Source organism: Callorhinus ursinus, unplaced genomic scaffold, assembly GCF_003265705.2.
Source record: "Callorhinus ursinus isolate GAN/ISIS: 27379988/994484 unplaced genomic scaffold, GSC_fseal_2.0 scaffold7, whole genome shotgun sequence".
Taxonomy (NCBI): domain Eukaryota; kingdom Metazoa; phylum Chordata; class Mammalia; order Carnivora; family Otariidae; genus Callorhinus; species Callorhinus ursinus.
The window spans coordinates 67,575,138-67,598,179 of record NW_027397069.1 but is presented as its reverse complement, the minus strand read 5'-3'; the positions used below and the strand labels follow the sequence as shown (position 1 = coordinate 67,598,179).

At 39.5% G+C, this 23,042-nt stretch overlaps 1 protein-coding gene across 7 annotated transcripts in view; it reads left to right on the top strand.

Moving 5' to 3' along the window:
- The window catches only part of MTUS2 (microtubule associated scaffold protein 2), a 581,138-nt gene that overhangs the window by 397,510 nt on the left and 160,586 nt on the right, over positions 1–23,042 (top strand). For all 7 annotated transcript variants that reach the window (XM_025874487.2, XM_073894733.1, XM_073894728.1 and 4 more), the window contains one exon: positions 6,366–6,527. In XM_025874487.2, coding sequence (XP_025730272.1) covers positions 6,366–6,527 — 162 coding nt within the window. The remainder of the gene's footprint in view (positions 1–6,365; positions 6,528–23,042) is intronic.

Here is a 23,042-nt window from a genome sequence, read left to right as displayed (position 1 = left end):
TTTCTCCACATCTCCACTGACACTTGCTATTGTCTGTATTTTTTATTATAGCCATCCTAGTGGGTTTACCGTGGTTTCTTTGATTTGAGTTTCCCTAATGTCTAAAGACATTGGCCATCTTTTCATGGGCTTATTGACTATTTGTATATATTCTTTGGAAAATGTCTATTCAAATTCTATGCTCATTTTTAATTGAATTACTTGTCTTTCTGTTGTGAAGTTATAAATCTTCTTTTTTTGAGTTATAAATCTTCTTTATGTATTCTGGATACTAGAGCCTTATCGGAGAAGTGATTTGAAAATATTTTCTTCATTTCTGTGCGCTGTCTTTTTGCTTTATTAATAGTGTACTCTGAAGCACAAAGGCTTTTATTTTGATGAAGTCTAACTTATCTATTTTTTCTTTAGTTACTTGTGCTTTAGCTGTCATATCTAAGAACAATTATCTAGTCCCAAGTTCATTAAGATTTACATTTATGTTTTCTTCTAAGAGTTTTATAATTTTAGTGCTTACATTAGGTCTTTGATCCATTTTAAATTAGTTTTTGCATATGGTATGGAGGTAGGGGTTCAACTCCATGAGATTTTGATAAGACTTGATCCATCAGCTCAAGGTTGTAAGCACTGTAGGGAAGGAACTCTAGGAACTGTACTGGAGAGAGAAAAAAGAAATTATTTTATCCTAGGATTCTTAGTGCTGAACGAGTCTGGTGGTTTAAAGAGAAAAATACAGCAAATTAGTTTTATATATTCAACTGGACCCAGCTGGATTCTGTAACCATGCAGAACATATACCTTGCAAATTCTCACACTCTAATGAAGGAGATCTTACCTTCCAAGCAGTAAGTGGATGATATGATGATTTGGATATCTATAAAAGATGGCCAGTGTCCAGAAGTGAAACAGGAGTTTATTGTCCTTTAGTTACTACGATAAGAGGAATACCTTCGTGCTTCATTGGTGATAACATGACAAGTCCAGGGTGCATCACTGGCATTGAAATAGGAAAGAATTAAGGACAATAAGCTGGCAACTCACAGAGTTAAGAATGGTATAGAGAAATTTCCTTTATGAATGTGATTGTTTACTAAAAATGTTATTTTTTCTCCCTGCCTTGCTACCCCTCAGCTAACATTTATTAGCCCTTGTTCTCCATGGTCTCTTATATTTCTTCATGTCTTCCGAACAGAGGTAGTGACAGCCCTACCCACTAAATGACAATATTGCTTCAACCCAAAGTATCCCAAATTTTGATCCCTTAAGGAGTAGTGCTGCCCCTTTTTATTTTTATTATTATTTTTTTAAGATTTATTTATTTATTTTAGAGAAGCTGGGGGGAGGGGCAGAAGCCGAGGGAGAAGGAGAGAAGCAGAGAAGCAGATTCCTGGCTGACCACGGAGCCCAACGCAGGGCTCCATCTCACGGCCCTGAAATCACGACCTGAGCTGAAATCAAGAGTCAGACACTTAACTGGCAGAGCCACCCAGGCGCCCCATTTTATTATTTTTTAAATTTTATTATTATTATTTTTAGTGGTGCCTCTTTTTAGAAGCAATTATTTGGTGTTTGCTTTTTCATGGAACTCTGCCTGCTTTGTATCTGTCATCTAACCTGGCACCCAGAGTACAGTTGGTGCTCAGCATATGTTTGCTGAGCTAACATGTATTAGCCCTGGTTCTCCACGGCCTGTTACACGAGATCTGTGCTTGCTCTTCCTTCAATTATGTTGCAGTTCAGAAAGAAGATTTAATTGTATCTAATTGGAAATTCTGACCACTTTTCCTGGAACTTGACAAGTAGATTCTAGAATTTTTTTTTTTAAAGATTTTATTCATTTATAGGAGAGAGAGACAGAGAGAGCATGCGCACAAGCAGGGGGAGAGGCAGGAAGAGAGAGAGGGAGAAGCAGACTCCCGGCTGAGCAGGGAGCCTGACGTGGGGCTTGATCCCAGGGTCCTAAGATCATGACCCAAGCCGAAGGCATACGCCTAACGACTGTGCCACCCAGGAGCCCCAGATTCTAGAATTTGTACGTAAGAGAAAGGTCAAGAATATTTGGGCCAAGACAATTGTAAAGTAAAAGAACAAAGTTGGAGGTACTTGTCTTATACTGGTTCAATATGCCAGCACTGGTCTTATATGACAGTAAATATATATGGTATGGTATTGGTATAGTGATAGAGAAAGAGATCAATGAAACGAAGTATAGAGTTTAGAAATGGAGCCTCAAGTGGCAGAGTGGATAGGTGTTCATCAAATGATTCCCTTTTTCTCCTGGGCATAAACTAAACTACATTTCCTAGCCATTGGACTCATGGCAGAAGTGTTACACCCGACTTCCAGGCCTGACCCAAAAAATCCTTCCATGAATAATTCATTTTATCCCCATATGCCAACTGCATATTAATGTCTCTTGAGAACCCTAGAGTAGGGCAAGAACACAAGATGGAAGGAGCCAGAGTCCCTGAGTTCCTGCCTGGAGTAGAGCTCCCCAGGATGGCAGATTACCCAGATTACTGGTGTGAGATGATTCGTGATTGAGAGAGAAACTTTTGTTATGTTAAATTACTGAAAAAAAATTTTAAAGATTTTATTTATTTATTTGAGAGAGAGAGAATGAGCAGAGGGGAGAAGGGAGGGACAGAGGAAGAGGGAGAAGCAGGCTCCCCGCTGAGCAGGAGCCCAATGCGGGGCTCGATCCCAAGACCCTGGGATCATGACCTGAGCCGAAGGCAGACGCTTTACTGACTGAGCCACCCAGGCGCCCCCTTAAATCACTGAAATTTGGGGGTTGTTAGCTTACTCTAATAATCAGGCCTCTATGGAACCTTGACACACAACAGCTGGTAGTCAGATATTGCAGAGAAGATGGACCGTCCAATATACAGGGCTGGGATAATTGGCAGTCTATATAGAAAACAGCAACAAGAAATTCAGTCCCTACTCCATGCTCCATTCCAGGTGGATTAGTGATCTAATGTGAACCACAATGTTTTAAACCTTTTAGAAGAATACATAGGAGAATATCTTTATTATCTCAGGTAGACAATGAAAAGCTAAGACATATAACGGACAAATCAAGTGGGGAAAGACTGAGAAAAATCAACTACATTAAAATGAAAGACTTCTGAATAAAGGCACCACTGTGGAGGCTAGTCAAAGACTGGGAGAACATTTGAAATATATACCAAGAAAGGATCAGTATCCAGAATATTAAAAAAAAAAACTACATGTCAATTAGAAAAGCAAAATACTTCAGTAGAAAAATGGGCAGAGGTTATGAGTGGGTATCTTATGGAAGAAAAATTTGAATATGAAAAAAGTGTTCCACCTCACTGCCTGTCAGAGACCTATAAATTAAAACCAATTTCATAATTAAAGTCTGACAGTCACTACCTGTGGTGGGTGCGAATTGCAACAAGCAATCTGGAAAGCCATTTTGATATCCCGCTCGTGCCCTGGGTCCTAACAGGTTCACTCGCAGTGGAACTTGGAACGTTCCGTACTCTCAAACACGATGGTCCCTTACGTCCTGATTCTCCCCTTTTCCTGTGTCTCAACTAGTTCGTCCTAGGTTTTGAAGGACAATCACACTGTATCTCCTTAGTCTTCCATCCTGCAGTTGCTGTCAGATTCATTTCAGTCCTTTCCTTTCTTCTCACTTGGAGCGGTGCATCTGAAATTAATCCCTGGATACGATGCAGGTTCCCATGAAAATCTGATTTGCTGTAATGACCAACCGCTGAACTGAATACTAGCCTGTGTGTGTTGGTGTAACTAACACAGAAGAGCTCACTATTCACCAGACACCACTCTTTTCTTGTCCTGACTCTTGCTTTAACATTTAAAAATTCCTTCCCAACGACAGCTCTGTGAAGTCCATGCTCAGTATCCGCACTTGCAGACGAAGAAACCGAGGGGCAGAGAGGTGGGAGGTGGAGGAGGGGGTGTGCACACCCTGGCTGTTCTGCTCCTCGGGCTGCACCATTTATCCAGGTGATGACCTGGATCATTCAGGCCAGATTTGGAGACGAAATTAGACTCACGAACCACCTCCACTGACTGACTGAGTGACAGAACATTTTCCTGGCTTACACAAGCAGTTTGTTTATTTCCAGTTATTTTCTTCCTCTTATCAAGCCCTGGTTTAATGTTGCCTGCATTGTTGCGAAATAGCAGGAACATTTATAGAATTCAGCAGCCATTTTGAACACTTTTCATTTACTAAATAATGAGTCTTTAATTACTGGCTGACTTCAGCTAGTTTTCAAAGAGTAATACTGTTAACTGCCAGCTATATCCCACAAGGATGGACAAGAATAGAGTTCTATTTTATTTTATTTTGCTTTATTTTCTTTTTTGTTTATTCAAGACCTCTCTCAGAGGAGAGTACATCACCCACATAGCTTCCTTGACACTTTGTACTTCAAGTAGATGAATTCGTTCCCAGCCTGGAAAGCCGCCAAATCTCTAAATTGACATGTGCTCTGAATAACAAATTTCATGTATGAGGTCCATGCCAGGTGCAAGAGGTTTTGATAAAAGGGCATTTGAACTTTACAAATGATACAAAACATTTCCCTTCTTAAGAAACTTTAATAATTAAGTAAAAGACTCTGTGTGAAACTTTTTATGTTCAATTCAGCTTCCACTACATATTTTAGTGAATAGATTATTCCAGCAATATGTCAGTGGTAAGCTAAGCAGTACGTAATTCCATGTGAAATCTATACAGCGGCTGGGCCCCTTCCTTCCATCTGAAACGTCCTGCAAACCTCCAGAGATCCTCTAAATTCTAGGATTGGACTGGTGAGCCCACGGGATTATTCAGACACTAAGACTTACTTTTTTCAGGTGTGTGGTGTCCCTTTTCCTGATGAAGTTTTTAGATCAAACAGGTGCTTACTTCTTTATCTGACATTCAGGATACAGGGCAGATCCTTTCGGTGAAGTTTCGAGGCATTTGTTCTGTTTGCATAGATCAAATGCATTCTCCGTTTAGAACTATGTAAAACCTTGCACAGACCTAAAAAGAACTATAGGACATAGGCTCTGTGCTGGGAAATAGCACATTCTTTATTTTTCTTTCCTAAATATGCTTTTCTTTAGAAACAAAACAAATCTCACAGATTTTAAACAGACTTTCAAGTCTTCAGAGGGAGGAAAGCAGCAATCTCTTACTCTAAGTGGTTGAATGAAATTCCTGGATGTTTTGAACATTAAAGCCATTTGAATAATGTTATCATTTTTATGCAGGTTCCATCTAAATAGAATGTTATACCTATCCTTTTAAAATGAATAAAAACAACAAAATTAATCTTTCTCTAAAATTCTGTATACTACTTCCAGCTGTCATTGCATTTTTTCCACTGTACATGGTCACGTTTCTAACTGGATGGTTTCATTCCAAACAAGCAGTAGTTCCAATACGTTCAGGCTCTATTTAATTTAGTGGATTGGGCCTCGCAGCTGTATTCAGAGGTGTACTTAAAAGACTGATCCTTTAACAGGGACTAGATGGTGGTGTCATTGTCTTTAAGAGATGACAGATGTATAAGCCACAGTAGGTTTGGAAAGATCTAGAAGAAAACTTGGGGCCTTGTGCATTTAAACCTGACACATTATCCCAGTATGCCATATGTTCAGAGTATCAGAGCACTCATTTATAAACAAACTGTCCTGTAGACAAAGAGTCTGTTTCTATATTGAATAGTAAACTGAAATGATCAATAAGCATCTTCTGCCTTTGCAATAAGCTAGGCTCTAATTCAGGGGTTTCATAGTTTGGTGAGGCCTCAGCTTTTCGGGCAAAAAACTTCATGGGTGTCAGAGAGATTCTCTGTCCCCATGCTCCGTATGACTCTCCCTTCACCCCACGCCTCTTGTTCTGAAGGTCAAATAACTTGGGTGTCAGGAGGTTCTCCATGACCTTGGAGCAGCACACATCTCTTCGTACTCTCACCTCCCCTGGGTCACTCACACTAGTTTTCAGAAAAAGGATTGCTCATCCTCCATGAGTTATCAAATAAATGCATATTTTACACACAATTACACATCCACATAAGCAAATTGTGTGTGTGTGTGTGTGCGTGCGTGCACACACGGGTTTAAAATCTTCAGAGGCTGCTCTTGTCTTTTGGGGAGCCCCTTGCACAGAGGATTTGAATGACAGACTTCTGCTATGACTAAAGGGAGCTCTTTTCCACTTCTGGTCCCAGAGAAATGTTTTTCAAGGCCCCTCACTAAGAGTCAGGTCAAGTTCTAAAGCAGATGACAGCGTTAGGATTGGTGGGCAATTGCAAATGGCAAGGAGGGTCCATCCATTTTTCATGAGGTTATAATAACACACTGTCTGCCTCCCACAGGGTCAACCTTTGGGAACGAAGACCAGCCGGCTCTGAAGGCAGCTCTGCCTTCCAAAGACACACCCAAGGCGGCCAGCCGGGCAGCTCCTCCAGCATCCTCCAGTGTGACAACACCCCGCAGGAGTTTGCTTCCGGCGCCCAAATCCACAGCTACACCTGCTGGTAAGACCGTGTGCCTTGGAGAAGCTCCACAGTGGAGTGCCTTTTCTGCACTAAAAAGTCTTTTCAAAGACCCCGTGTACATAAGTTATTTAGATGGGATGATAGATGAGTTTCAAATGGCATTTAAAATTAATAATAACATTGGAGGGATGGGGTGGCTGGGTGATGGACATTGGGGAGTGTACGTGCTATGGTGAGCGCTGTGAATTGTGTAAGACTGATGAATCAGAGACCTGTACCTCTGAAACAAGATAGTAGGAAAGGAAAAATGAAGGGGGGGAAATCAGAGGGGGAGACGAACCATGAGAGACTATGGACTCTGAGAAACAAACTGAGGGTTCTAGAGGGGAGGGGGGTGGGGGGAAGAGTTAGCCTGGTGATGGGTATTAAGGAGGGCACGCACTGAATGGAGCACCCGGTGTTATGTGCAAACAATGAATCATGGAACACTACATCAAAAACTAATGATGTAATGTATGGTGATGAACATAACATAATAAAATAAAATGAAAAAAAAGAAAATTAATAATAACAATAATACCACTATTTTCAAGGTACTTTCTTATATTCATATGTTTAAATTCTTACAACTGTCACTCCTTCCCCGGCTGGTAACCCATTGAATTGTATAGTTTGATTGCAAGAAAACAAACAAACAACCACAACAACAACAAACAAGAATCAAGCCATTTTAGGCAGATTGGCATTTGGCTCTGGAGTCCCGTGTTGAGGAAATCACTGGAAGGACTATAGGACCAAACTTCCAACCTCCAGGAGGGAGTCACGGAACCCCAAGGAGCTGCAGCCTCTACAGGGATCTGGGAATTCTGTGCCCCACCTCTGGCTCCAGGCTCACGCCCCACAAGCTGTGATCCAGGGAGCAGCAGTTACCTTAGAAGGGCTCCAGAACCAAGCTATGTCTGTTAGACCCAGGCCAGCAGAAGGGATGCCCTGCCCCTCCACACCCATGAAGCTAGTGACCCGAAGCAGGGCAGTCAGCTGGTGCCAAGGTGTAACTAGTGAAGGTGCTTGTCGAGGCAACCTACATGTGGCCCCCATCTCACCCAAGTACGTCTGTTTGTCTGCGAGGTGCCCAAGCTCACCATTCTGAGCCATCCATCTTCTGCACAATAAGAAAGTGCGGGAAAAGGAAGAGAGGATACGTGTTGAGCCCTAATCCACTGTAGAAGGCTTATCCATATTTGTATCTATTCTTCCATATTTTTCATCTATGCTCAAATAATCACATGCCAACATACATATTGGGCTTATGTGGGTTTCTTTTTTTTTTTTTTTAAAGATTTTATTTATTTGAGAGAGAGAGAATGAGAGACAGAGAGCACGAGAGGGAAGAGGGTCAGAGGGAGAAGCAGACTCCCTGCTGAGCAGGGAGCCCGATGTGGGACCCGACCCCGGGACTCCAGGATCATGACCTGAGCCGAAGGCAGTCGCCTAACCAACTGAGCCACCCAGGCACCCGCTTATGTGGGTTTCTAAAACTGGGAATTTATTATCCCCATTTTTCTACATGTTGCTTTCCTTATTCAAAGAGTACATCATAGAAATACCTTCAAATCACGGCATGGCTCATTCTTTTCAGTGGCTGCCTGGTGTGGATATATCATGATGTATTCAACCATTCCCCACTGGGCATTCACTCTATAACTAGCTATGAACAATGCTGCAGCAAATGGCCTTGAATGAGAGGCATTCTTTCTACGAGATTGATTCCTGGGAACGGATGGTTGTGTTTGATGTGTTAATAGGTATCATTAGATTCCTTCTTAAAGTTGCTGCAGTGTTTCACGTGTCCGCCCATATCCCTGTGAGGAATAGGTGTGATCCCTTTGTCCATCTGATGGGAGTAGAATACTCTCCCAATGTTCATTTATTTTGCATTTCCCTGACCCAGAGACTAGCTGGAGCCCCTTGCTCTAAGATGCAGTGGCACCTTGTAATCCTCTTTGGTTAGACTTAACTTAGTTGTTTTGTTCTTCTTCAGAGAAAGGAAAATTTCTGGGGGCCAGGGACCATGTCTGTGTTGTTTTAGCATGGAATCCCCACTGCCTGCCACGGTGATCTGTAGTGATCCTTAACATCTATTCGTTAATGGTTGGATACATCAACCAATTAATGTATGAATGCCAGATGGCATTTGGACCTTTCAGTTTCAGTTTACTAACAGTTTGGCCTTAGTTTAAATAGAAAATAATTAGGCAAGTTTAAGGGAAGTTAAAATACAGATGTTGAATCAACCCTATAGGCAAGTTTCTCAAATTTTAGTGCCTTAGAATCACCTGTCGGGTTTGTTAAAACACGGATTAGTGGGGTTTATCCCCAGAGTATCTCATTCAGTAATTAATAATAATAGTTAATATTATCTATATGTGTATATATGTGTTTATATATATATGATGTCCCTATTGTTTAGGAAAAAGGTGGTCTACTCTTCATACTTTTCTCTACCTTGCTTTTATCACATAATGATATGCCCTCAAAATCACCTTCTAGTAGTACACATTTTCCCATTCAGTAGGTCTGGGGTGGAGCCTGAGAATGTGCATTTCTAATGAATTCCCAGGTGATGCTGCTGCTGATGAGGTAGCGGTCATATTTTGTGAACCAGTGTTGTAGAAAAATAAGCTAGGAACTTGGACGGTTGCTCTTAGAAAAAGAACATGAAAAGATAATCTACCTCACTCATAAGAAGAACAATGTAAAGTAAAACTACAACAGGCTACAATATCCCACCTAGTAGATTGGCAGAATTCCAGAAGGTTGAAAACATCTGCTATCGGGAAGCTGCAGGGAAAGAGGCACTCTCACACATTACTGGTGGGGTATAACCTAGGACGCGTCTTGTGCAAGGGCATTTGGCATTATCTAATAAAATCACATGAGCAGTTGTCCTTTGACCTAGCAGTCCCACCTCTAGGAATCTTTTCCAAAGGTAGACTAGGGAAAGTAAAGGGCACAAGCAGTGCCCAGACTGATCTCTAAATACATTTCCCAGTAGAGGCAGATAGGGGTTCTTGAAGAAATGGCTGGTTCCAGGTCCAGGGCAGGACCTGTAGGTCCCAGGGGATCTTGCCTTGCCAGAAAGCCGAGAAGAATTCAAAGACTACTAGAGTTATATCAAAAGGACACAAATGTCAAACTGAATAAGCTCTTACTGGTTAAAAAATGTTTGAATATCAATAAGATTCATAATAGCTGCAGTGGATTAATAGTCACTGAACTATATGTATATCCACGAGGGCATAATGATAAAAAAGATAAACAGAAACTAGTCACCTTGGAGGATGCTCGGAAACCACCTGTTATTTTGAAAGCTGGTAAATAAGGAAAATAATAAAATATTTCAGCTTCTGTTCAGTCTGTACCTCAAGACAATCAAATAGTTGATGAAGGGAAGTTTCTCTTATAAAAGTATTCTGGCTGACAAGATGGGATAGCAAATCTTTTCACAGCTTCTAGTGAATCAGGCGTGAAGGCAATGAAAGATACAACTGGGCGTTATAAACTATACTGATGAAAATATATATATTATCGGGCGCCTGGGTGGCTCAGTTGGTTAAGCAACTGCCTTCGGCTCAGGTCATGATCCCGGGGTCCTGGGATCGAGTCCCACATCAGGCTCCTGGCTCAGCGGGGACCCTGCTTCTCCCTCTGACCCTCTCCCCTCTCATGTTGTTTCTCTCTCTCTCTCAAATAAATAAATAAATAAAATCTTTAAAAAAAAGAAAATATATATATTATCCGTGAATTGGTTTTGGGGGCAGAATGAATCTGAACTGGCTTCTAGATCTAACTACTAATTTACCAGCAATACAAGGACAGAGAACCATATTAAATAGCACCATGGAAATAGAATTAGCTGGCCCCAAAGGTGGGAAACGCTATAGGACAAACCAACTGATTTACACAACAACAAAAATTGTAAAAAACAAAAAGCAAAAAACAGTTGGGGGGGTAAAAAGAGATGGAGGGGGAATGCAAATTATGGATCTTATTTTGGATCCCAGTTCAAATAAACACACCCCAAATTATTTTTTGAAGATAACTGAGGAAATGTGAACCTATTGCTAATATTTTAAGCATGATGTAGTAATTGTGGTTAGATTTTTAAAAAGTCATATTTTAGACATTCACACTTGCAATGGTGTGCTCTCTGGGATTTGCTTCAAAGTAACTCAGGATGATGGCAGGTGGAGTCAGGGTGTTTACAGAAGATGAAACAACATTGACCATATATTGCTCATTGTTAAAGTTGACTAATAGAATACATTACACTAACTAGACTAGTATCTCTAGTATATGTTGAAAGTGTTACATAATAATATAGCAAAATGTGTTGAAGGAGTGGTTGTTTTAGTTGAAGTACAGTTACATGGAAATCAGGTACGTCAGGTGTGAAGGAGAGAAGGAAAAGAAGTAGCAACAGTATTTAGGCCCATAAAATTTCATTATTTTTTCAAATATTTCAGCTACATAAGAGATTTTTGAAAGCCGTGGGATCTTGATAACGGGAATTCTCTTCCACTTTGTATTACTTTATAAATATACTTTAAGGTACTAAATCTAATTTTGTCCTCACAAAAACTCAGAGAGGTAAGGAGAAAAGTATTATTTTATAAATTACAGATGGGCAAACCAAGACTCAGGATGTGAAACAATACATTGTTAAAAGATAAATTTTATCACTGAATTTTAGCTTTGCATTTATTCCATTGGTTTGAATTTCTGAGTTAAATGAAATCTAGTTTTGGAAACAGAATCATCTTTCACATTGCCTTGTGTCATCAAGCTACTTAAAAAGCAAAAGGTAGGCATGCAGATTACAATTAAATCCCAAATAATTGGATTTCTTGGGACTGAAGGTGTTTGGGTTTCTTAACTACTTAGATAATGCCAACCCTTGTTTTAACCCATGTTATTGGAAACATTTCTAAACTGCAATGCTTTGCTTCTTTCCCTTGGTGATTCCAGGCTAATGATGGCAGAGCTCTTGTATCTTTGGATCATCTGCTCAATTACTGTCATCCACAATTGTAGATACAACACGTACCCACAATAGAACATACCCAGGGAGTACTTGGGCTGTTGCTTTTAACCTAGATTTCTGATGTGAGCTTTATTTGTGAGTGACTTTTTTCTGGTTCATTCATTCAGGAAACATTGAAGTGCTTTTTTTAAGCCAAAGGGTGACTTGGATTCAAGGATAATTAAAACAGTTCTACTTTTTAAGAAGCTCACAATAAGGTAAACAGTCATGAACTAATAAATAGAGTGAGAGCAAGAGATCTATAATCTTATCAATGAGATTCCAGTTAATTCTAGCAAACCGAGAATTCATAGTAAAATGGATTAAGAACCATGACCTGAAGAAGTTTAAATTAAATATAGTAGGTTTTTATTATTTATTCATGTAATCATTTTCCCTTTGTTATTTCTTTAATCATTTTCTAATTTATTTATAATTTAACTGCTTTCTAACTTCAGAAAAATCCAATGTAGCATTCAGTAAAGGGCACAGAATAACACAGATTCAAGGATAAAACTCTAAGTAATAAAAAAAGAAAATCCTGATAAAACTAGGCCCAGAGTTTCCTGGCTACAAGAACAAAAGAAGAAACACAATCCGGGATTGGAAAAAAAAAAAAAAAAAAAGAGCATGTCACTTCTTCAGAAGAGAGAAGCTTATTTCCTAGCCCAAATTTTTAAGATTTTAAAATTTATTTCTGTGAATTAAAAAAATGTATATGTTGAACAACATAGTGGACAACAACTTTGTCTTAAACATATCTATTCTGATAATAAAATAATTAAAAAGTAGTTTAAAATTTTGGAATAGGGAAAGGCTTTCTAAACATGATATGAAACCTGGAGAGATGCCTGGGTGGCTCAGTTGGTTAAGCGTCTGCCTTCGGCTCAGGTCATGATCCCGGGATCCTGGGATCGAGTTCCACATCGGGCTCCCTGCTCAGCGGGGAGTCTGCCTCTCCCTCTCCCACTCCCCCTACTTGTGCTCACTACTCTCTCTCTCTCTCTCTGACAAATAAATAAAATCTTTAAAAAAAAAAAAGAAGCCTGGAAATATTTAAAAACTGATAGATTTAACTATATAAAAACTTAACTATAAGCTTTTATAATTATTTCAATAATTATTTCCACAATGAAAGTCATCATAGAATTAAGGAGATAAACTGCATGAAACTGCCGCAAGAAAGTGTTATATGAAAAAAATTGGAAAAATACAACTTACTTGGAAAAATAGGTAGAAGATATGAATGGGTAATTCACACAGTTGAAGTACAAAATAATCAATGGCCATAAACATATGAAAAGATGTTCAAAAGCATTAGTAACTAAGTACATTTTTTTTAATGACATACCATCTTTTTCATTTGGATTAGAAAAAATTAAAAAGGTTTATTATAACCAACATTAGTAAGAATATGGCAAATGAACACTATAGTAGCATTAATAGGAAAATAAATTTGTATAAGCTTTTAGAGGGCAGTTTGTCATCTATGAAAATTTAAGTGTATATGATGTGTAATCTAGTGTTTATACTTCTGGTAATCTCTCGCATGAAAACTCTTGCTTAGGCAGCAATGGCATAAGTCCAGGCGCTTTTCTTTGCAACATTGATTATAATACTAAAAAATTGGAAACAATCTAAATATTCATCAATATGAAAATATTTAAATAAGCTATGATACATCAATTCATTAGATTGGTATGTAATCTTTCAAAAGAATGAGACAGATCTATATGTATTGTATGGAAAGATGTCCATAATACATTGTCAAAGGAAAAAAGCTGCAGAAAATCCCATTTTTGCCAAAACTAAAATAAAAATAAATCTTTTTTATCTATGCTTTTTTGTATATTTATAGAAAAAGCATAGAAAGTATCATTTAAGTAGTTAACAGCTATTAGAAGGAGAAGTTGTAATGAGAAGAAAATATTCATTTTTCAGTTTTATCTTCTTTCTGTATTGTTAGAACTTTTCCATACATGTTTTAATTTGGCACTGAAATATATTAAAATAAGTCAGTAAAAATAGGATAATAATTTGCTCTGAGGAGAAAACATGAAGAATACAGAAAAAATGAAGCAATAAAATATTTCATAACTTCATCGTCCATGAATAGCCACTAATATATATTAGCATCATTTCTTCCAGTCTTTTTTCTGTACAGTTAGGGAACTTTTTCATACTTGGGTTGAAGCTTTATATGTAATTCTGGATCTTGCTTTTTCAGGTACCTTTATATCCCAAGCATTTTCTAATGTCATGATAAATATATGAAAATGTTGCTTTTAAGGATACTACAAAAACTTTGTATTGATTTACCCTAATTTGTAGAACTGTTTATCTCTTGTTCATTTAAATTGTTTTCGGTGTTTCAATATCATGAAACAATTGCAGTAAACTTATTTTGCAAAAACATATTTTGTTGGGTTTGTCAAGACCCCCTCAAGCTTGATTCCAAAGAAGTACTCACGGGATTCAGAGGTTGCTTTATTCATTGTTACAATTTATAGCAGTGAAAGGATCCAGAGGTAAAAAAAAAAAAGCAAAGGGAGAAAGCTCACGGGGCAAAGTTCAGAAGAAACCAGGCACAAGTTTCCAAGAATCCCTTCAATAGAATGTCACAGATGTATTTAATTCCTTCCACAATGACATGTAATAGCATATCACCTGAGCCTAATTGTAGAGGGTTTTATTATGGACCAGTCACAGAGATGTACCACCTGTTGAATGTGTAAACCATCTAGGCAAATTGGTAGAGTGTGACCCAAGCTTCAGGCATGGAGAACACTCTTATCAGTCAGAACATTCCAAAAGCCAGGCTTCCAGGAGCTGGCCAAGGTCCAGTCTATTAAAACAGGTCCTTCTTGAGAATATGCAGGGTTTGAGCGGTCCAAGCCTGCTACATTAACCCATTCCCACGAATGCGTGTTCTTATGATAGATTCCTAAAAGTGGAAATACTGAGTCACATTGGAATATGGCTTTACACATGACAGACATATTTTGACTTGTAGCCATTTCTTATAGCCATAAGTCAATTAAATCACGATACAATATTAAATAGGAGTTGTTTGAAGAGCTTTTTTAAGTTGAAACTAAAGTGATATAATCTAGGAGTCGGCCTTTATGAAATCTACCTCAATAAGCAAGAGTTCAGAGAAGCCATAGACATAAATGTTTAGCATATGCATAGTCTGTCCCTCCCAAGTGAGAGTTGTCTCGGTTGAATTTATGATGGCAAATAAGTTGACATTAATTTGTTTTAAGTGCAGTATTCTGTTGCTAATTGGAAGGATGCAAAATGTTTCAGATACCAGGCATATAAATAACACAATTGTTTTTTAAAGCCTTTTTTTTCTGTTCTTTTCTTCCTTTTTAAAGATATATTTATCGAGCATCCTCTATGTACCATGCAGGATGGTTAGGGATTTATATACTCTGCCCCACTTAATTCTAGAGGAAACTGAGGTTTGAAAAAGTAAGTAACCACCTCCCACCCAGGGTCATGCAGCTGCTGTGTGGTAGAGCAGAAATCAGGCTAGTCTGACTTTGAAACCTGCATACTTAACCTCTGTGCTATGCTCCTTAAATATTCTTATTCTCGATGGAGACCAGTTAATTACATTTTATTGAAATAACTACCATTGAAAATTATATCTTAGAGACCGAGTTCTTCTTTGTAGGACAATGCTAGTGACCTCCCATAGAGTCTCTCAGACCCCCTACAATAACTCTGGGGTCTGCCCATGCCCTTCCTTCCCCGGGTTTTCAGACACAGGCTGAGAGCTAGTACACTGTACTAAACGTGGTTGGAGGAGTAAAATATGATCTATTCCCATAATAGTCTTCCTGTTGAGTTAATAATGATCATTACCTCATAGATATCAATGCAATGACAACAGAGAGTTGCAGGTTGAGAGCTAGTGATTAAAAAAGATACTGAACATCCTGTCAATGGGTGCAAAAGGAAAGTTCCCAAGAATTTTAGAAACTTAGCTTTGGTCTTTCAATAGTCCTTTTTCTCAAAATTTTCCTAAAAAATTTTTCTGTTGTTCACGTCAAATACAAAATCTCAAGAGTGCCTTGATCCCTATAATTTTACATCAATAGCTTCACCCATTGCCTCTTCAAACTGGTTTGCAATTGTTGTAGCAAATAGGAAAATACTTTCAGTTGAAAATATTGATCTGAAGATAGATTACTTCTTGGTCAAAATGCCCTCTGATTCTGTGTTGTTGACATGACATATTATAGAAAATAAAATTACTTTATTCAGCCTAAGGTATGGAAGGATTTCCTATGGTTATACAGAAAACGAACAGTTGGTAGCTTGTTGTCTGAGGGAAAAAAAGTCGGGGAGTACTGAGGCTGTTACTCTATGAGCTACAGAAACTCCACTTGTATTATAAAAATTCCATTTTACAACTTTTTAAAAGCAGATTGTTATTTCTGAATGAAATTCCACAAATTTAAGTATTTCCAGGCAGACTGTCATTTAAAAATACAAGTATTTTGTCCACATTATTAAAGTGTTTACTGAGCCTTCGACATGCACGTGGGCCAGAGAGAGCTACTCACACAGGTGCTCCCGCCATCCCTCCAGTCTAGCCAAACATCATCTCTCCTTTCTGAGCACATCTTAAATGAAGAGGTTGAGGAAGAGCTTGCTGAAAAAAGATATTCTGCTTTAGGATAAAACAGGGCAGGATCGCTTTAGCTGCTCTGGAATCTTGGTTCTAGATGATTTGAGGATTGTTCTTACCGTAGCTTGTAATATATGCTCTTTTAACAGGAGTAGCCCCAAGAGCACGTTATTTTTCTGACAATGAAAGAGTCATGGCACCTCACACTGTGGAAGCTCATGTTGACTCAGGAGTGTTCGGAAACCTCCCAGGAGTGGCCCCTGAAGGAGGCAAGTTCAAAGCAATTAGGCTGAGCTGGCTCTTCAGTATAGACAGTGTTACTGCTTTGTGTTGACTATGTTCTCCCTGAGGCTGAGTCTCAGTTGCAAACACAGCTTCGACTTATTTGCCATTGCGAAGCCAACAGGGGAGCCAGCAATAGGTTGGGGATAGAGGAGTGTAGAGGAAAGTAGAAGGGTTTAGAAAGAATCTTTGATGGAGAAAAAGAAAAGCAATAAATTTGAGACCATTCCTTTGCATGAGGTCACAGAGACAGAAAAATATCTTGGGGATGATGCATGGAATGTCTGGAAAGAGGAACTGTCCACTTCATCATTGCTGGGTGTCCTGGAAGGCCTGTTTGCTGCTCTTTCTGGCCAGCAGTAGGGAGGTTCCTAGCCCCTCACAGCAGGCCAGGAAGTGCTGTGAATCACAAGCTGTGACACCAGAGTCAACTCATTATCATCTGGGGGAGTGAGGACAGGTGGAATTTGGTTGGGTGAGCATCCGCTCTCTCAACAAATTATTTACTGAGCCCCTTCTCTGAGTTGAGTGCTGTGCTGGATAATTGGGGAAATCATGATGTATGAGACAGACAGTCTTTGTCCCTATGGATCTGAGGGCATAACAGGAGAGAAAAACATCTGTATTTCCATGCTAAATTATTTAATTATAGTTATGCTAAGTGCTGTGAAAGAGAAATGAGTGTACAATGAAAGCATATAATATAGACATAATGTAGTGTGCAGAAAACACGCAGACACAGACCTAAAGGATCAGTAGAAAGTGCCAGACCGCAGTGGTGGGGAATGGCATTCCATGCAGGTGCACCACAGCAATTTCCTCTTTGTGTTAGAGGTTCCCAAGGCTCCGTCCCCTTAAAATCTTGGACTAGGGCTGCTAGCAATTGAAAATTGCTGAAAATTGAAAAGATACACACTCACCTTTCCCCTTCCACTCCTTTTACGGAGGAACTTGCTGGCTGTGATATAGTCAAAAGACCGCATGAAAAAGAAATGGCACAGAAAATTTGCAGCTGCTTCATCAATCTCTGATTTTATTGCTGAGGCCACCTTGGTCTTAATCATTACACAAAAATTGTCCCTTAAGCAGTTCATTGGGACAGTTTCATTTTGTTGTTGTTTTTAGGGCACTTGAGTTTAAAACTCTTAACAACGTCATCCTCTATTGCCAGTTCAGTGGTCTAGGGTGCTATTTAACAATTATTTGTTAATTGTGCTAATTACATTAAATGCCACAGAGTGATCCAAGTAGGGGGAAAGAGACATTTGTCTTCCTCTGCTATGTCTTTCAAAGTCTCATTAAAACAGCAAGAATATTGTAGGTGATTTGGGAAGTGTTATGGGACAACCCATAGTCCCAGAGGAGAATTTATAAAATGCCATGACTCACCTTGCTATTAAGCCGCCCGCAGGCTGGTGTGAAACCTTTTGTTTTGTGGTAGATCCTCAGAGGTAGGGCACAAAAACCCAACTTTCATTTAAGAGTATATACATGTATCTAAAAGCTTACGCACCTGGTATTTTGCCCACTCTGCTTGTCAGCCTCAAAGAGCTATGGGAGCTGGGCCAGCAATAATTAATGCAAATGGTCTTTTAGAGCTGTGTTTTCCATTGTGATTTCTGACATTTATGTGTTTCACAAATCTGCCCCCTGTGCCATAAAGGCATTGTTATGCAAATTGCTACCACAACGTCATGCAATTTCTTAGCATGATGAACATGGAACTTTTAATTACCTGTCAGTGTTTAAAACTTTTCACTTCTTTCCAGATTTGTATATTCTACTGGCTAGCTTACATTGATGAAGTGCCTCATACTAATTACGATCTTCATAGGGAGTAGAAAAAAAATGCAAATATAAGAAAGAGACAAATGCCAGTCATCCATTTTCTAAGATAACTGAAGAAAAATAGCACACTTCTTGGACACTGCAAAGTCTTCGAATCTTTCACTTTTAATCCATTAATCAGTATATTTGTATTGAGAACGACTTTGGGCCCCACACTTTACTAGTCAATAATCCCCCAACTGGCCTAACCCATGGGCATCTAAATCCCTCCCTCTCACCCTCCCCCACTGCTGGCAGCGGCCTTCCACATTTCTAAATGCACATCTCGTCCTGTTACTTTCCTGCTTAGGACCTTTGAGTGGCTCCCCATTACCTACAGGCACAGATCCAGACTCCCCGTGTAACCGAACTAACGTGACTTTGCTCCTTGGTGAGTTATAGGCAGAGACTACAGCAGGTGGAGCTGTGGCACAAAGTAAACTTCATTTGCAGCAAATAAGGAGATTGAGGGAAATAACTGGCTCCCCAAGTGGGGCAAGTGGGTTTCTTTTATTTAGGTTTAGGAATAAATATTTAGAAAGGGGAGTTCTGTCCTTGCATGTAGAGGGGGCCCTAAAGTCGTGCATGCATACGTAGGAAACATGCCTATACGTGCATCGTGTTATGTTAATGAGGTTTGTGCTCTTCCTTGGGTGGAGATTTTAATACTATAATGAGGTAGAGGTAACTGTCAGACGCCCTATAATCCATCTGGCCACGAGTGGTCGAGGCCACGGGTCTGGGCCAGCCAGAGCTCTTCCCATTGTTTTCCTCTAAAAGATAGGGTTAATGTTCCTGTGAAGAAGAAGTGGGGGGGTGGTCCGTGGAGGTCTTGCTGGTGACCGTTTTAACCTCATTAGCCCTGTGGGGCGTGGTTTCACCCACCCTGGCACAGGCCTTTCCTGAGTGTGCCTGCCTAACACGTTAGCCTTCTTTCTCCCATGCCACCACATTGCACCTCTGGTTCCCTGAAGAAGCCAAGGCACTTTTTGTCCCTGTGCCTTTCCTCATTCAAGCTGTTCCCTTTATGATGCCTTTCTCCTAGCCTTGCCACTCCCAGTCCCTTGCCAGACATCTGATTCTCATTCAAGATGACCATGTATTGATTGCTTAGCTACGATGAGTCCTTCACTAGCCTAGGTCTTGACCATCTTGATGACCACCGCCATCATCATGAACATGATCTCTACAATTTATTGCCTAGTATTATGTGCTAGACTCTGCCCTAAGTGCTTTAAACTCATGCTCTTCCCAAACACCGGAGCAACACCGTGGAGTACCTCTTTCCTCATTTCTAAACATGATGAAATGTGACTTTCCCGGTGTCAGAGTTACTAGGTAGCCAACTCAAGATTTTAGTTGAGGTCTTCCTCCAACGCTTCTTCTTTTTCTAATATCCTACATTCACTTATTTATTGGAAGATTGGCTGATTAAATATGACATTGATTAGGATGTAGGACTTTAGAATATATAATATCACGAGACGATCAAGTCGAATTCCTCTTATAAAGGGAACCATATTTGTTATGTAAGGGCTTGGAGGAAAGATGAGACCCCCAAGGAGCCTGAATATGGTTAGAACTGTTCTTGTGTCAGATAAGAAAAAGCAATTTGCCGGCAACCATGTGTCACCTCATTTATTTATGGCTTCTCTGAGGTTACCTGGGCCCCATATTGAACATGAGAAGTCAGTATATGGGCCACCAGAGACAGGACCCTGAAATACAGAGTCCTCTGGCCCAAAAGAAGCTCTGACTCTTGAACAGTCTACATGGCAGGAGAGAGTTGGGGAACGGGTAAGAGTAGAATGCCTGATTATTCAGTATATGCAACTTAAGCCGACATGACAACATCACGCTGTGGATCCGAGCTGGGACAATAGGTTAAATATTATACAGGCCAAACTGAGGTATGGCTCATTGATGAGCAACTATGATAATAATGGTCAGCACTTATGGAGTACTTACTGTATACTTAGCCATACCCATTGTTTCGTTCTCACTTATAACCCATGATACACAAGTACTCTTCTTAACCCTATTTTTCTAGATTAGGAAGCTGGATTAGAGAAATCAAGTAATTTGCCCAAAGTAACAAAACCAAATGTCAGGGTTGAATTCAAGCCTGAGCGACAGACTGCAAATTTCCCGCTTGCACCCAGTGCCCATTTTGTAGCCCTGGCACTGGGTAATTCTGACAGTGTTGGGCCTCCTCACATGGCAGCTGTGACCAACACTACCCAGCAGAGCACCAGCCTGCTCTGGCTGCCGGCATGCAGCACTTTTGTGCCCATGACCTGGGGGAAAAAATGACAACTTCTAGGACCTTTATTTAAAAATTATTAAAAATTTAAAAATTGGGTCCTTTTTTTTTTTTTAATTGGCTATACCTCTTTAGGCTTTAAAAAGCAAAAGCGACCTTGGACATATTTCTTTCTCCATGTGATTTTTGTTCCAGTAAATGGAATGACTTAATAAGCTACAGTGAATTTCTATCACATAGAATTCGGATGGCAGAGAAACTGGGGAATGAGCTTTGAAGTTAGATGCAGATTCCAGTTGTGGTCACACCTCTAATAGCTGTGTGACCTTGATTTAATTACTGAACTTTTCTGACCTTGGATACCTCATTGGAAAAAGGGGAATAATAGCAACCTCATTCACTAATGATTTCATACACCAGTACAGTACTTACAATCTATAGGTTCTAGACAAATATCTTTAATAATTAAGTATTAACTCTATTGTTAGTACTGCTAATAAGTACTGTTTTTTGGCCTGCTTAATAAGTCCCTGGCATCACGTTAAGCACTTTTAATGCACTATACCATTATATTCTTCCCTAGTGTTGGAGCCTACAGTTATAATGCCCATTTTGTACCTGGGGAAACAAAGCTCAGAGAGCTTAAGAAACCTGTCTGAGGTCACACAACTAAGTAAACAGTAAAGCTGAGTGTCTGGGTCCTAAACAGATATGCTAATATATGCTAAACAACCTCCTCCCCATTATGTCTTTTTCCTACTTCCAACTCCCACTTCAAAATAATTGGTATTTTTAACCACAACTCCTGGTTTCAAATGTCTGCTCTCTCAATTATGAGTTAAGCCACAAAATTAGTGATCAGTTTCCACTTGAAAAATATTGTAGATGAATATTCTCATGAAAGATGATCATAACATATTAAGTTCTTTAAAAGGTTACAAAGTTATATTGTGACTCGTCCAAGTCAGTGCCAAACAAAGCAGGGGAAGAAAAGGAACAAAAGACTTGGCCAACATTCCACAAAAGAAGAAGTCAGTGTTCCATACGTATATGAAAAGAGCATTGAACTGCATCGGTAACCAGCAGAATGCGGTTCAAATCACAGTGGGATGTACACACATCAGAATGTGACCTTTTACAGTCTGACCTTCCCTAGTGTTGGTGAAGATGTAGTATATGACAAACTCCTGTACAGTCCTACCAGGAAACAGGGACATGGATGTAGCCACTTTGGAAAACAGTGTGGCATTGTCTTGTAATGTTTGCACCTGCCTTAAGAATTCTGCGTGTACATATATGAGAGATGCACACACGTGTACCAGGAGACAAATACAAGTATGTTGAAAGGAGCATTGCTTATAATTGCTAAAAACTAGAAATGGTAGTACCTCAAACTTCCATCAGAACAAACAACTACACTGTGGTAAATGCACACCATGGATCCCTGTTTTGCAGGGACCATGGACTAGGGCTGCATGAATGTTACAATGTTTAGTACAAATTGCAAGACAGCAAAATATTCACAGTATGGTCTCACTGATAAAAAGTTTAAGACTTAACAGACTTAAGGATATTGCTTAAGGCTGCATGTGGAGTAGCAAAGCTATGAAGAAAAGCAAGGAACCGTGACCAAAAACAGCATGACAGTGGCTGCCTCAAGTGAGAAGGAAGAAGCTTAAACATGATGAGCTTGGGTGCCAATAGTGTCTGAACGTTCCAGTTCTTGACCTGTGTAACAACTTCATGAGTGTTTGCTTTTAATTACTTGTTAAACTGTACACCTAAGTTTTAAGTATTATATTTCACAATAGAAAGTGTTTAAAACTGTATTATAATATTAAGAATACACACACACACACACACATAATGTGGTCTGAGATAATGCATTTCAGTGGGTTCATAGTGGTTATTGCTAGGTGAGGAAATGGCAGAAATGAAGAAAAAGTGTATTTTCTCATTTTTCTACAATGAATACGTAACATTTTATAAAAATGGAAATAATGTATTTAAATATTTATTTCCATGTGGTGACAGAGTCTTGATCTGTCACCTTAGCCAGAAAACTTAAAACTCCGTACAGTAGCAGGGCTGGTAACAGTTTAACTTCCTGTTTACTTTGTCTTTTTTTTTCACGAGTCATCATTTCATTCATTGGCAACCTCAATCTCGTTTATAATTGCTCATTTATAAAAAAGCAAGAAGTATATATGTAGCACATTAAGTACTTAACTGAACAGTGGTATTTTTTTAGCCCTGCACTGGATTTTCAGGGGAATTCAGAAATGCTGGAGGGAAACAGAATATTCATCTCGCTAGTGAAGTGGGAGATGCTGGAAGGCCAGAGACAAGGTGGGCTGGACCCAAGAAGCAAACCTTCCAGTCTCATACTCCACCCTACTGGCCCTGAGTGGGCTGGCCCCGTTACCCCATGTATCTCTGCACATGATGCCCCCACCT